The following is a 14,949-nucleotide window of genomic DNA, read 5'->3' on the forward strand; positions in this document are numbered from 1 at the left end:
GAGTCATACCTTTCCACAATACATCAAGGCGAATGAAACTGAAGAAGGAATCTGTATCTTTCTGTACGAGCTGCTGTCACTGAAACTTCACAGAACTGATAAATTGCCCCCAGAGGGATCTTTTAGATAAAGTCTGTCATCCTTTTAAAGTCTTGGCTCCTTTTGGACTTTTCTTCTTCTGTCATTCTTGGCTGGATGAGCTCTCAAGTGTGTTTCAGTTCCCTGTGAAAGGCAGGTGAAGTTCACGAACTGTTCTTAAGAGAGCAGAGATTTACAGGGAACAAATCAATGAAATTAGAGAGTACTGATGATTCAGTTCCTATGTCGCTGGGTATGCTGCTTAAATCCACACTGCCTGTGACCTTTCACCTTTCCTTTGTTCTTTTTTCTAAGTCTTTAATATATCCTTAATAAAGAAGTTACATTTTCTTCGGTGGGAATTTAGTTTTCATGAAGATCTTTTCCCCCAGAGACAGTCATTTAGGATGACTTTCCTAGCTATATTTAACCATAATGTAGAAGTATGTAAGGAAATGCTAAAAATTATGACATCAGAAATCAGAATTATAAAGGTTTTCTCTACTGGTCGTTGCCATTAAACAAGGGCATCCTAACATCTGTTAGGTTGAGTGTGACATTATCACCATATCTTGAGATTAGTTAACTCAATAAAATTTATTATATGCCAAGTAATTATATATGTCTAACAGGTATAACATGCTATACTTCTATGCTTCATGACTACCACCATCCAAGTTACTTCTGTTATTATGATCCTTCGTATGCTGAATAAGGTCTAGCTTTCTTACTTAAAATATCACATATTAGTAATTTCTCCTCAAGATCAGACCCCAATTACCCAGTATGAGGTTGAGCCAAACATTCCTCCTTTCCTTACTCCCTTCATCCCTCCCCCACCGCTCCATCAGTCTTTCTTTCTTTCTATCTTTTCTTTTTTCTTTTCTTTTCTTCTCTTTTCTTTTTTCTTTCCTTTTCTCTTTTCTCTTCTTTCTTTTTTTTTTCTTTTCTCTTCTTTATTTCTTTCTCTCTCTTTCTTCCTAGAGATGGTGACTCTCAACCATTATTTGTTGACTTTACTAGATTAGTTCTCAGAGAGTAACCTTGTTCTAGAGTTTTGAGGTTGCCTTACTATCACCGTAGAGTATTAGCAACAGAAATTGCCTATAGATGAAAATTAACATTAATGGTGATTAATTTAAGAACTGGAGGGCATTTTGTGAAAGATAGTAATAAAGTTAAGAGTTAACGTTATAAATTTTGGACCATAAGGATAGAATATTTGCCAGAAAATCCATGTACATACTTATTGTGAATTGTGAATCCATGTACATTCCTCCTATTGTGATTGCTGCTGTTATAAATGATAACGGCAAGTAGGGAGACATTTCGGGTTAGACATGTAATCTTTCAAATTCCAGTTTCTGCAGACAGTTCATAGAAACCAGCAATAGTAAGGATTATTGGCTGAATGCAGTAGTGAAAAGAATAGAGGGTCAAGGGCTAAAAGACATACCATCGACTCATGGCTTTTCCACCAGTTAGTTGAATGGCTTTCAGTTTCAGGTACCTGCTCTGTTACTCAGTTTTATCATCAGGATGATCTTAGTTACCTCTCCATTCTAATGTTCCATCATTTCATTTGACTGTAAAGTAGAGTGATACAGAATACTTACAGGTTGTAGTCTCCAACAACCAAATGAAGTACCAAGAGTAAAAATGAAAAAAATGTAAGATTAACTGCATTTAAAATACAAATACCTAATATATGCTAAACTCTTGAAGATACTATGTGCAACAATTTAAATAATACCGCTTCAGAAATAGTTCATGCAGTGAGTCACCATATTTTTAAAAAACCATTATCAAAAGATTCTGAATTTTGGTAATTAAGACCTTAACTATAAGGAAGTAATGGTTTATTAAAAAGCAGAGTACATCTTTTTTTATAGTTTTTTTTAAATGCTTATTTATTTTTGAGAGAGAGAGCAGAGTGTGAGCAGAGAGGGGCAGAGAGAGAGGGAGACCCAGAATCCGAAGCAGGCTCCAGGCTTGCAGAGCTGTCGGCACAGAGCCCAACATGAGGCTCCAACTTACAGACTGTGAGATCATGACCTGAAATGAAGTCGGACGCTTAACCAACTGAGCCACCCAGGCGCCCCTGGACTACATCTTTTTTAATGTGGGTTAAAATATGGACATGTGCCACAGCTCATTATAGGCCATGATTTGAGCAATCTCACAAAGCACATAGTTACTTTGGCCTTCCCAGATACCAAGTCTTTCATCTTTAGTATGGCCTATCTGAACTATCTTCACAAATTATTTCTTGGGTCTGGTTAGTTTGGTTTATGGTCTTAAACCATATCTTAAGTGATATCTGGTTTCTGTATTTTTTTATTCGAAAGCTAACACTATACCTGTTTTTTGGATGCAATTTGGTACTAACAACTTAAAATTTTTGTTTTATACAGGAGGAATTTGTGACCCTGGAGATTCTCATGAAAATGATATCACCTTGTATGCAAAGATTGAAGGAAAAAAAGAGCACATTACACTGGATACTCTTTCCTATTCCTTATATAAGGTATATATGCCAATTCATGTGCCAAATGGCCCCACTCTAGACCTCCCTAGACAAGTCAAGGTCAAAACCATGAAGACCATGCTAGATACAGAAGAGAAACACTCTGTTCTAGAAGCCCAAAGAATTTTCCAGATTTCTTAAAAAGTGACATTGTCATTGTAATATTCACTTTTTTCCCTTGATACAAAGGAAGAATTTTTATCAGGAAAAATGAATTACAGCCCATCAGAGATTATAATATGGAGACCAGTACTCTGACAATTATTTTTGTTCCCAAGAAAGCCCCAAAAGTGACCCTAATTATACAGCCTCATAGACTTATTATCAGGCATCATGAGCATTTTTCCAGCATTTTAAGATTTCCTAGGCAGAAGACTTTGTATAAGTCTAGATTATTACTACTTTTACTTCTATTTATTTATTTATTTATTTGTTTGTTTGTTTATTTATTTATTTACTGCTAATTATAACCACTGAAATTGGCCTTTTTTTCTGGCCCTTTGGATTTAGGACATCTGCTGGCTGTGGTTATGTGCATACATCTTCAAAATTACGTGTGATGCTTGTCATTAGATGTGGAATTATTTTTTTCTAGTAGTAGACTTATTTGTGCTGAGACTGCACTCACACATCCATTACTAATTAGGCTTTTCTCCACACTGATGGCACCCTTGATACTATAAAGAGCTTGAACACAGCCAGCACCTAGCATTTCATGGTTCCAGTTAGTAAGACAGGAGATTAACTTTGAGACTAGACTAGGGAACAAACAGAGAATGTATCACCACACTCCCTCTGCTAGGGTCACCCAAGTTATCTCATGTGGGATTTCATAAAGGACTAGTTTTCAAGCTGTGACTAGCTAAGGTAACACCTGCTCTGGTCATCTGCATGCCTTACACCAAATCAGTTATCATGGATTATTTTGTTGACTCTGGCAATTACTGCCTAAAGTTGTATTTTCAGAATACCTAGTTTGACAACCATTGGTACCATATAAATTCACTTTAAAAGAGGACTGATGATAAAAATATTAATGGGAAGTTGCCTTTCTTTTGTGTCAAGGTGTGTAAAATGGATACCTATACTTTGATAATTTTAAGGACCTTACACTAATTTATCTTCAGGTAAAGGGGGGCTGATCAGTCACACACAGATAGCTCCACATGCCTGCAAAGGAGTCTTAAGTGACTCAAACAAATGCCCACTGAAGACCACATCTACGACATGAAATAACAGGTGGAACACACAGGATCTCTCCTGGCCTTAAAAAACAGCAGTTACATGCATAGTAATTGCAAGATTGAACCTAGTAGAATTCACACAGACTCATATAGAAGGGCTAACAAGTGATTTTGGTTTCCTTTGTGTTGAAGGTTCCATCTTTAGTTTCTGTAGTCATCAATCCTGAACTTCAGACTCCAGCTACGAGATTTTGCCTCAGGCAAAAGAACCATCAAGGGCATAACAGGAATGTCTGGGCTGTAGATTTTTTCCACATCTTACCTGTTCTCCCTTCTACGATGTCTCACATGATACAGTTTTCCATTAATCTGGGATGTGGAACACATCAACCTGGTAACAGGTAGGAAGCCCTATTTTTTGGAGTGTGTGAATCAATTAAAAATGAACATGTTGGGGAGCCTGACTGGCTTAGTTGGTGGAGCATGCAACTCTTGATCTCAGGGTTGTGAGTTGAAGCCCCATATTGGGTGTAGAGATTACTTAAAAATAAAATCTTTAAAAAAATGAACATGTGGACTTGGCTATTAAGTCAGAGCAACTTCTCAGTAGGTTTTCAGCTGAATTTTTAATGAAACATCCTTTAAAAAAATATGCACTTTCCCCCAAAGAAGGGCTCTTCAGTTAATATGCAGAGTGTGATTGGATAGTTTTAAGTAGAAATGACTTCGTTCTAAGAGCTTGGTCTTAGGTATCAGAAGCGTTTGCATGCACTATGGCAGCCATCCATGCTGACAGATTGCTGAGAGAGAAGAAAAACAAATAACTAAAGAAAAGCTTGACCTCATGTTGGTTAGTGACCCCCTAATAATAGGCATGGAAATCAATTAACACTTCAAGAGCTATGACTTCTGAGTTTCACTTCTCAGAAGTGTTGCTCATGTCCTTTCTAAGAATTTTGTTAGTCTCACATTCACAGGATGAGGTAGCAGTGCGAGACGTGGTAATTGCCTTGCCATCTATCAAATTGGAGAGCACAGACTCAAGTTACCAATTGTTGGCTTTAAAAGATAGTTTGTTTCTGTAGCCATAATTGAACGGTTTGCCCTTTGAAGGCTGGTCAGACTTCAGTGGAGGGGAGAACAATGATTTTGGACACAGCATCTTAAAATGTGTTACACTAGTTCTGCAAATGTTTACTGTACTTAACGAGAGGTGAGTCATTTCATTTTGTTATCTTTGCCTTTTTTTGTTGTGCTTGTTCTGGTGTTATCAGTGTCAGCCTGGAGTTTTCCACCAATCATGGGCGTTCCTGGTCTCTCCTCCACACGGAGTGTTTACCTGAGATCTGCGCTGGACCCCACCTCCCTCACAGCACTATCTACTCCTCCGAAAACTACAGTGGGTGAGTAAATTCTCTGAGATACTGGGAGATTTGAATTTGTGTTGTGACTCATAAGTCTGACTCAAGCCTGAGATTAGCATTTTTTCCTAATAGGTAGGGAAGCTGCTTTCTCATTTTCAGGTGATTTGAGAAGGATCTCATTAAAAAGGAAAAAAAAGACAGTAATCGGTATAACTGATGCAAGATCACAATTCATGTTTTTGGCTTTTATATTTTGGACATATATAACTTAAACTTAGCCATAAGTTTAAATTCTATATAGTGATCCCATGGTTATTGCCAAAAGGCTTCTTGCCAAAATACTTACCTAGGGAAAGATACAGCATAGAGAGGTGGAAGAAAGTTAAGCTGTGGAATTGAACCAGGGTTCAAATCCTGGTTCTGCCATCTACTTGGGTAATGATATTTACTCCCTAACTTTCCCCTTCTTTCCACATAAATTAAAGACAATGATACACCCCTTTGAGGGCTGTGTAGAGAATTAAAGATAACTGTGCCAAATATTATCTTTCAGCGTAAACACTGGACAAACCAGTAAAAAAAAAATATTTCCAAGCATGGCAAAATAAAGTTGTGAATTATTTTCTTTCTTTGCCTCTCTTTCAATGTGCATAGGACCAGGGGGTAGCAAAAAATAGAAAGTAATCAATGCTAATCAGCCCCCATGTCTGCACAGATGCTTATCCTCAAATAATATCTCAAGTCTGAGTATTGATGGAAATATTTCTTAAAAGAATATCTAAAAAGAAAACAAATATCACTTGCTGTTAGGAACAAACCCATTACTGTAGTGTGATATGGATGTTTTTAGAAGTTATAAGCTTATCTTAAAACTATAACCAAACTCCACAGGTGAATTTAAAGAATTTATTGCCAAACTTTAGTGCTGTCCCAAGCATACAGAAACTACATCAAAAGCATGTAAAATAGATTCAAAAGAATGTAGTTGTGAAGCTGTTTTGTGCTAAATTTCTTGCAGGTGGAACCGAATAACGATTCCCCTTCCTAACGCAGCACTAACCAGGGACACCAGAATTCGCTGGAGACAAACGGGACCAATCCTTGGAAACATGTGGGCAATTGATAATGGTTAGTTTATGCCTGTCATAATCACATGCCATTGATGTAGAGTCTTCCTGTGCTTTTGTTCGTTGGCACAGACTTAATCACATTTCTAAGTCATGGTCTTGCGATTCATTAAACGCCCTTTCTTCCCTTTCTCCTTTGCATTCCGTTAGAAGCCCAGGGATGCACAATCAGAAAAAAAAAAAGGCAGCAGAGTCAGCAATATTAGATGCGAGAATGTTTCAACATACAGAATTTAAAAATGCATACAGCCCTGAAACTCAAATTCACAGTTGATGACAGGGGATATCCTAACATTTTCTTTGAATGTTTTACACAAAATTAACATAAATACTTACCATATTGCATGTATTAAAATAAGAGTCATTCTTCTCTTAGTAACTACCACAACATCTGGAAAGCTTATCTTTTAGATGCAGACACCACACATTAAGGGAACATCATCTCTCAAATGAAACTTCTGAAGTGAAACTTCTACCTCCTTCTCAGAAAACAGTATAACAAGAAAATTTAGGTATACATAAAATAGCCTATATTATTGTTAATTTTTAAACAAATCATTGATCATTTTTGCATTTAAGGCCAATATCACTTATAACAGGTGCATGTGAGAGAAGATATTTTAAGTTATTGCAGTGCATGACTGTCAATGTCTTATATTTGTTATTAATAGTGTGGGTTTTTTAAATAATTCTAATTACAGGAAGATTTGTAGATATCTTATTTTCAGAGAATATCAATTTGACTGAAAAGTTATACTACAAGGAAGTAGAAAGGGAAGGAGGGAGTGACAATGCTGATACTTAAGCAAATTTAGCATAGCCATGACTTTGGTCGATTTTATAAAGTAGGAAAAGCCTATGTCATTCTTTCATGCTGATTTTCCATGGTTTAATAATCTTTTTGCTATTTTGAATAATTTGAAAATTGACACACATTTAATGGAATACATTCTTGAAACTGAGGAATAACCTCAGGCAAGATGACTTAACTGATGAGCCAATGTAAATTCATTAAACGATCTGTATTCAGAGAAGACCAGTAAGAGGCCCAACTTCAAAGACCACATGAGTTATATGGATTTAAACATAGTATGTTTGCAAAACCATCTAAAGGATTAATTTGTTTCACTGCAGTTTTGGGCACCTGGGTGACTCAGTCGATTAAGCATATGACTCTTGATTTCAGCTCAGATCATGATGTCACAGTTTGGGAGTTCAAGCCCTACACTGGACTCTGTGATGGCAGTGAGGAGCCTGCTTAGGATTCTCTCTCTCTCCTCTCACTACCCCTCTGCTATTGTCTTTCACTCTCTTCCTCAGAATAAATAAATAAATTTATTTATTTATTTAAAAATGCAGTTTCTCCACTGGCAGAACCTTTTGCATAGCATTTGAATTACAATACCTGTTCATTAGTTCTAGGGAATAAGTATGTACCTCTGAATGTGGGACAAGGGTGACTTCTCCCCTGATGTCATACTTTTAGGGGTCCTATAATGAACATATATTACTTTGATAATAATAAAAGAAATCAAAAAAAAACAATACTAAAGCGAATGAAGAAACTAAGAGTACGATGAAGCACATATGAGCCTATGAAAAGAATATCTAAATTTCTGAAGGAAGGCTGTTACATGATTCCAAGTCAGAAAGTATCTTGCCATCTTGTTTTGAGTAGAACGAGAAAAGGTAAGAATATATGGAAAGAGCATGGTTGGCAGTGTATGTCAAATGCAGAACTTGGAGCAGAATCGCCTCAGTTCTGTCATCATCCTATGTGTGAGGTTCTCACAAACACAAGACCTGCTTTGCAGCTTCTTCATGAGGCATAAAGAGGATATACACTCAGTCCACACAAGAGAAATGTGTGCCAACTTGCCACTGAACAATTCTGAAATCTCTCCCACTTCTCTATGGAATTCCAGAAGCATGTCAAGGAAAACAAACATAGACAAAAAAAACAAAAACAAAACAGACCAGTATCCTACTTCTGTTAGGTATGTTTTTCCTGCTAGTGTGTACAGAAAGAATTTTGGGAATTATCCTGAAATTCTTAGCAGAATGAAAAATCCTAAAGCAAAGAGTATTTGTTAAGCCCTTTCTAATTTTCTCATGTTGATTAAATTAACAATAATGATTAAAACAAAGCTGTCTTTTCCACACTCATAGGAAAAAGGAACCTATCAACTTACTCATGCTGTGAATCCCAGTGGCCCCAGTGTTAGCATGGAAGGATGACAAGATTTGTAATTGCAACTTTTTTCATTGACTTGAAGAGTCTTGTTTTATTGTTGACATTTTTTTACCTTGGAAGCTCTTTGAACGTAGATACATTCTAGGGCAGTCTCCAGAGTGACCCTACAAAATGAAACAAACCACTTACAGGAATTAGAAGAAATCCTTCTGCAGCCATAAAATCATGTGCTAGGAACACAGTCCACAGGCTTTTCCAAGCTACAGAAGAGTGAAGCCCTTTCCTGATTTCTCAGCACTTTGCTGTCCACTGGAGCCCAGCAAGGCAGATGGAGCAGCAAGGATTCTTGACCCCAATATCGTGATGATCATAACTGTGTGGTGCTAGACAGTGTGCTAAGCACGACATTTTGTTTACTCTTTCCTCCAAGGATTATTATCCCACTTTATTTTTTTTTATTTTGAATTAATATTTATGTATTTATTTTTAATTTTATTTATTCTAAAGTTAGCTAACATACAGTGTAGTTAGTCTTAGCTTTAGTACCCCACTTTAAAGAATAGGAACACTGAGGCTTAGACAGGATAAATCCCTTATCCAAAGTTTCCCAGGTGAAACGGGAGTTTGGATCCAGGTTTATTTGACACCTAAAACTCCTAACTAACCACTCAGCCTGCTATCTGATCTCTTCCTCAACCATCAGTTTTCTTCAGGAAGAGTTTTTCCTGGCCTGTTCTGCATCACACTTGAATTATTGACTCCAGAGAACATCTGTTTGTAGGAGCATAGGCCACAGGGAAATTTATTTTTAAAATGAAATCATTTAGAGATGGCTAGGTGGCTCAGTTGGTTGAGAGTTAGACTCTTGATTTTGTTCAGGTCCTGATCCCAGAGTCATGGGATCAAGCCCTGCATTAGGCTCCATGGTGATCATGGAGCCTGCTTGAGATTCTCTGTCTCTGTCTCTCTCCCCCCTCTCCCCGTCTGCCCCCTCCCAAGCCCATGCTCGCTTACTGTCTCTCTCTCAAATAAAAAAATAAAAATAAAATGAAATCATGTAACTCTTTTGGCATGATTACAAGACAAGAAATAAATGATAATGGATAGAAAATTTGTGCCTAAAATTGAATATGTGAAGTTTTAACAACCATTGCATCTCTTAATTCCTCATTGGTTTTGTTCCCTTTTCACACTGTTTGGTATGTTATTAATTGTGCTGATTATCAAGAGGTTTAATATCTATAAATGTATTTGAGTCTGAGTATCTCAGAGCCTACCATTCAACCATTAGGGGCCCTTTTCTTGATATTCAAAAGATTAGATTTAAGTTTGTAATAACATTATCAGTCAAGCCCACCATTTAGGAAAAGATCTGCATTTCTGAGAAGACTTGATACACAACAGATTTTAACTTCCCATTTCAGGAAGGATGGGTTAATGTTTAGAAGGATATTTAACAATCATCTGCAAGATGTTATAGATTTTTCCCAGATAAGAACAGAAGTTATAGGGGCGCCTGGGTGGCTTAGTCGGTTGGGCGTCCGACTTTAGCTTGGGTCATGATCTCGCGGTTCGTGGGTTCGGGCCCCGCGTCGGGCTCTGTGCTGACTGCCAGCTCAGAGCCTGGAGCCTGTTTCAGTCTGTGACTCCCTCTCTCTCTGACCCTCCCCTGCTCATGCTGTCTCTCTCTCTCTCTCTCCTAGAAATAAAAAAAAAAACATTAAAAAAAAATAAAAAAAAAAAAAAGAACAGAAGTTATAGTTGTTGTTTTTCAAGTGCACAAAGGCTTTATTGGAATTGGGATTGTATTAATGGTAAAGGGTTACAGAGCTGCACTGTACAGGAAACAACTTCAAAGTCATTACTGTCACTCTCCTAAAATCTAGCAGTTAATTCCTGCCATAGAGAATTTGTTTCCTGAACATACTGCTTCTAGTTTATATATTTTTGAGCTGACTGTTCTCTCCTCTCCCAAGTCACCCCTGTCTCCAAGCCTTGTAAATTGTTATTTTATCTTGCAAAGCACAGTTTAAGACTTGAGCTAAACTCTTCTCATGTAAACTATGCCTTTCAGTGTTTCCCCTTCCATAGCAAGCAGATGCATCACATTGATTATTGATAAACATAAGAGACATTTATTCCAACCCCATCAGTTGTGTCAACCACTATTCTAGAAGGCAAAACCTGGGATTTATTTATTCAATGACATTAGTTGAGCTTCTATATCAGGTACTGGGCTGGGCCTTGTCAAGGTAACATTAAGCAGATTAGGTGATGACTCTGCACTCACAAATTTATGGTCAGCTGGCATTGATAGATGTTATTTAAAAAAGAAATTTACACCAAAATTATAAAGATTATTAAGAGAAAAGTATAGGGGGCTATGCGTTTCTAGAGATTGAGCTCATCTAGTGCAGACGGATTAAGGAAAGATCAGTTATAGTTTTTAATTAAATTATAATGGCTCCATTTCATGATATATCAAATTGGTCCTTTGTAAATTCTTTACTTCTACCTAAAGAAATTAAACTTTGTACAAAGTTCAACTCAGATCACTAATATTCTGCCTGAAATCATTTTTGCCAAAGAGACTCCATTAAGGAACCCAAATCATATGTTCATACCATTTTCTTTTTGCTATGAAACATTAAAATCTTGAAAGAATTAGGTCAAAACATTTCTAGCAAATGTGTAGCTTAAGCACTTAACCTGTCACATAGTGCTCTATATGTCACTCTGGATTCCTGCATATAACATGCATCTAATGGGCTAGATTTCCTGGGTGTGCTTCACAAAATTGATTCACATGATGACGTTTCCTTGGTTTTTCCACTTGTTTTGCCATATTTTTACTTGCTGTTTTTTGCCCTGCCTGCAGTTTATATTGGTCCGTCGTGTCTCAAATTCTGTTCCGGCAGAGGACAGTGCACTCGACATGGTTGCAAGTAAGCATTTTAAAATGATAATTACACTTTATTTTGATCATGTACTTTATATATTGAAGCCACAAATCATTTTAGCTTGTTTTAATTTCCTTTTTAGGCTTTTGAGGTCTTTTCAAGGCCAAAGTAAGATACTCCAAATTGAATTCAAGCATAATAGAATATTGAGTGTATTTTGTAAGTGGAAGGTGATGAATAAATAACTTTTCTATTAAGCTAAATTGTAAATAAGTTTTGCAGACCTTGTGTAAATTTGTGAACAAATTTGAATTCTTCATAGTTTGATGACTGCCTTTTCTGTCTTTGGTTACATTCTTCAATATGCTGTTTTTCCATAAACTTGTTCTATGAGCCATATTATAATTCCTAGCATGCTTTGTAAATGAATTATGGAAATCAATACTGACCCATAAACCCAAGGCTAAAGGAAACTGGAGTGAGCCAAATTTAGCAGTTTGATAAGAAAATTCATCTTTGAATATAATTTTGCAATCTTGCTTACCTTTGAAAATCATTTGGGCCTTCAAAATGATATATAAAGTATTTTACATGATAATGATATTGAATCTGAAATCTGAAATTATATATAAGTAGTTAATATCTCATCACCACTGAAGCATTGTGTTATGTTTATAACAAGAATTGATATTCGCATGTGTTACATCATCTCCATATTAAGATTTAATTATAAAATATTTGGGAAATTCCTGAAACCACAGTCTTGGTTATACAGCTAAATTTTCAGCAACTGATCATCTAGTTTGTCTATTCTTGTCCTCCAAACAAAAAAAGTTATAAATAATAAAGAACTCATAAAAGGTATTTCTGCCTAACATTTGGAAATTATATGTATGAGCCAAGACACTTGTCAGCACTGACATTAGAGGGTCATGTTTACTTTTTAACTATGTTGCAGTGAATTTAATTAACAATGAAATCACTCAGTATAATAAAAATGTGTCAAAAAGTATTAAAGAATTGGAAAATTCCTATTCGTGTTTCAGTAGTGAAGGGCACCTGGTGGCTCAGTTGGTTAGGTGTCCAACTCTTCATTGCGGCTCCATGGTTTTTGGGTTCAAACCCTGCATCGGGCTCTGCACTGACAGCACAGAGCCTGCTTAGGATTCTTTCTCCCTGTCTCTCTGCCTCTCTCCCACTCACTGTCTTTCTCTTTTTCTCAAAATAAATGAATCAACTTTAAAAAATTTATTAAAAAACAGTAAATATGCCTCTCTGTACTTTTGAAGAAAACCACCAACTCCCACCCAAAAACACTGATTTCAGAACATCTGTGAAGCATTATCTGGTGTTTTCCTCAAGTTGTTATCTTCATCTGTCATCCATACCAGGCCATCCTTGTTAAGTGCATTTCAAATGAAAGGAACGCAAGAATGCCAGATATCTTTGTAATTCCTGGAAGTTGTCCTCAAAAGTTCTGAAAACAAATTATCTGAAATGACAACTGCTTTAATTAATGAAAATAAAAAATGTTATTACTAAAGAGAAAAAAAAGTGCTATTTCTAAAAGGCCCATCTAGGGCCACCTGGGTGGTTCAGTCAGCTAAACATCCTACTTCAGCTCAGGTCATGATCTCGCAGTTCATGGGTTCAAGCCCTGCATCAGGTTCTGTGCTGGTGGCTCAGAACCTGGAACCTGTTTCAGATTCTGTGTCTCCCTCTCTCTCTGCCCCTCCCCTGTTAATGTTCTGTCTCTCTCTTTCTCAAAAGTAAATAAACTATAAAAAAAATTTTAAAGGCCCATCTATAATTATCATAGTTCTGTTTCATACTTTATTTTTTGTGTGCAGTGTCCTGTTAGCATTCAGTGGTTTTATTAAGGCATCCACCTGTGTCACTCATGATGGATGCAAACAGAAACCTGAATGGCCATCTTGTGTCTTTGGGCAGTGTTCTTTTTTGACATCATCCATCATTTTGACTAATCGTGGCCTTTTACTCCTTCTGAGATTTTGCAGAATATTTTCACCAGTTGGAACTTGAGTTTTTTCCCCCATTTCTGATAACATTTTACATAATATTCATTGATTTTGTTTATCTGTGGCTGCGGTAAGTGTTTGACTACTACATCCTTTTTAAAAAGTTTTTTTAATGTTTATTTTTGAGAGAAAGAGAAAGACAGAGGCTGAGTGGGAGAGAGGCAGAGAAAGAGAGAGAGATAGAGGGAGATGAAATCCAAAGCAGGCTGTAGGCGCTGAGCTGTCAGCACAGAGCCCCATGCAGGGCTTTTTCAGCATGAACAAAATTGCATAGAAGAGTAATTTATATTCAATACCATTTATTTCTCTTAAACAGATGCTTGAATTTGGGGCCTCTGCAGCTTTGTTTCTCTTCCCACTTTGCTCCCCTCATCACTGCTGTTATTTGCTACCAGGATTCCACCTCTCTTGCTATACCTAGCACATTCTTGCCTGTGTGCAATACACAGGCCTGAGTTTCTAAACTGATAAATCTTTCTCCTGATAAGCCCACCGTTGTTAGGTGCTAGTGAGAAGGGCAGAAAGTATTATCCTTTTTTGTTGACATAGAAGGCGACCATAATGGTACACTTAAGGATGGATGGGGGATATATTTGCACAAACATAGATGCATTCACAGGTAAATCATTGGCATTGGTTAAAGATGCGTGCTGAATTGTTGTTTTAATCACAAGCTTTTTATAGCAGGGCTGTGCAAAGACTATATTCTTCTGGAATATTTCAGTCAATCACCTTTATCAAGTCTTCAGATTCAGTATTTTCCAGGGACTAATGACCCTCACCTACCAGTCAATCAAATACTGGCTCCTGGACTTCCTCCTCCTTGAATTATTAGATTCATGGATCTCTGAAAGGACCAACAGATTAAGATTTATTTCGTGATATCTGTTTCAGGTGTGACCCTGGATTTTCTGGCCCAGCCTGTGAGATGGCATCCCAGACATTCCCAATGTTTATTTCTGAAAGCTTCGGCAGTTCCAGGCTCTCCTCTTACCATAACTTTTACTCTATCCGTGGTGCTGAAGTCAGCTTTGGTTGTGGTGTCTTGGCCAGTGGTAAGGCCCTGGTTTTCAACAAAGATGGGAGGCGTCAGCTAATTACATCTTTCCTTGACAGCTCACAGTCCAGGTGAGTTAAGACAGGGTGGAATACATATAGAAATCAGATGCTAATGGTTGAATTTAGATTTATTTTCCTTTTTTTTCTTTTTTTGCTGTTATGTACATCTTTCGATTTTTAACCGAGAGGGAGCTTACAGTTAGTTTATGTAGAGTTAATTTGCCCTAGTTTTTAGTAAATTAAAAGGCTTACTGATGACTTTAAGATACTAATGACTGACTGGATTTTTAAACATATGAAATGTTAGCATCAAAACTGTGTTCTTAAGCCAAGGGCTAGTTAATTATTTATGTAGTTTTATTTATTTGACAGCTTGCAGAGGCTGATTAGATTTATTCTACATCTCCCTTCCCCCAGTGCCTAATAAATAATGCAGTAAAGGAATGATTGGCATTTTAAGTGTATGTACACAAGTAC

At 36.9% G+C, this 14,949-nt stretch overlaps 1 protein-coding gene across 2 annotated transcripts in view; it reads left to right on the forward strand.

Annotated features, from left to right (window-relative positions):
* The window catches only part of RELN (reelin), a 544,526-nt gene that overhangs the window by 359,795 nt on the left and 169,782 nt on the right, over positions 1-14,949 (forward strand). For both annotated transcript variants that reach the window (XM_039239122.1, XM_039239123.1), the window contains exons 13-18: positions 2,493-2,605; positions 3,982-4,190; positions 5,064-5,192; positions 6,172-6,281; positions 11,353-11,419; positions 14,308-14,541. In XM_039239122.1, the coding sequence (XP_039095053.1) occupies positions 2,493-2,605; positions 3,982-4,190; positions 5,064-5,192; positions 6,172-6,281; positions 11,353-11,419; positions 14,308-14,541 (862 nt within the window). The remainder of the gene's footprint in view (positions 1-2,492; positions 2,606-3,981; positions 4,191-5,063; positions 5,193-6,171; positions 6,282-11,352; positions 11,420-14,307; positions 14,542-14,949) is intronic.

Source organism: Hyaena hyaena, unplaced genomic scaffold (assembly GCF_003009895.1).
Source record: "Hyaena hyaena isolate Hyena2069 unplaced genomic scaffold, ASM300989v1 scaffold_152, whole genome shotgun sequence".
Lineage (NCBI taxonomy): Eukaryota > Metazoa > Chordata > Mammalia > Carnivora > Hyaenidae > Hyaena > Hyaena hyaena.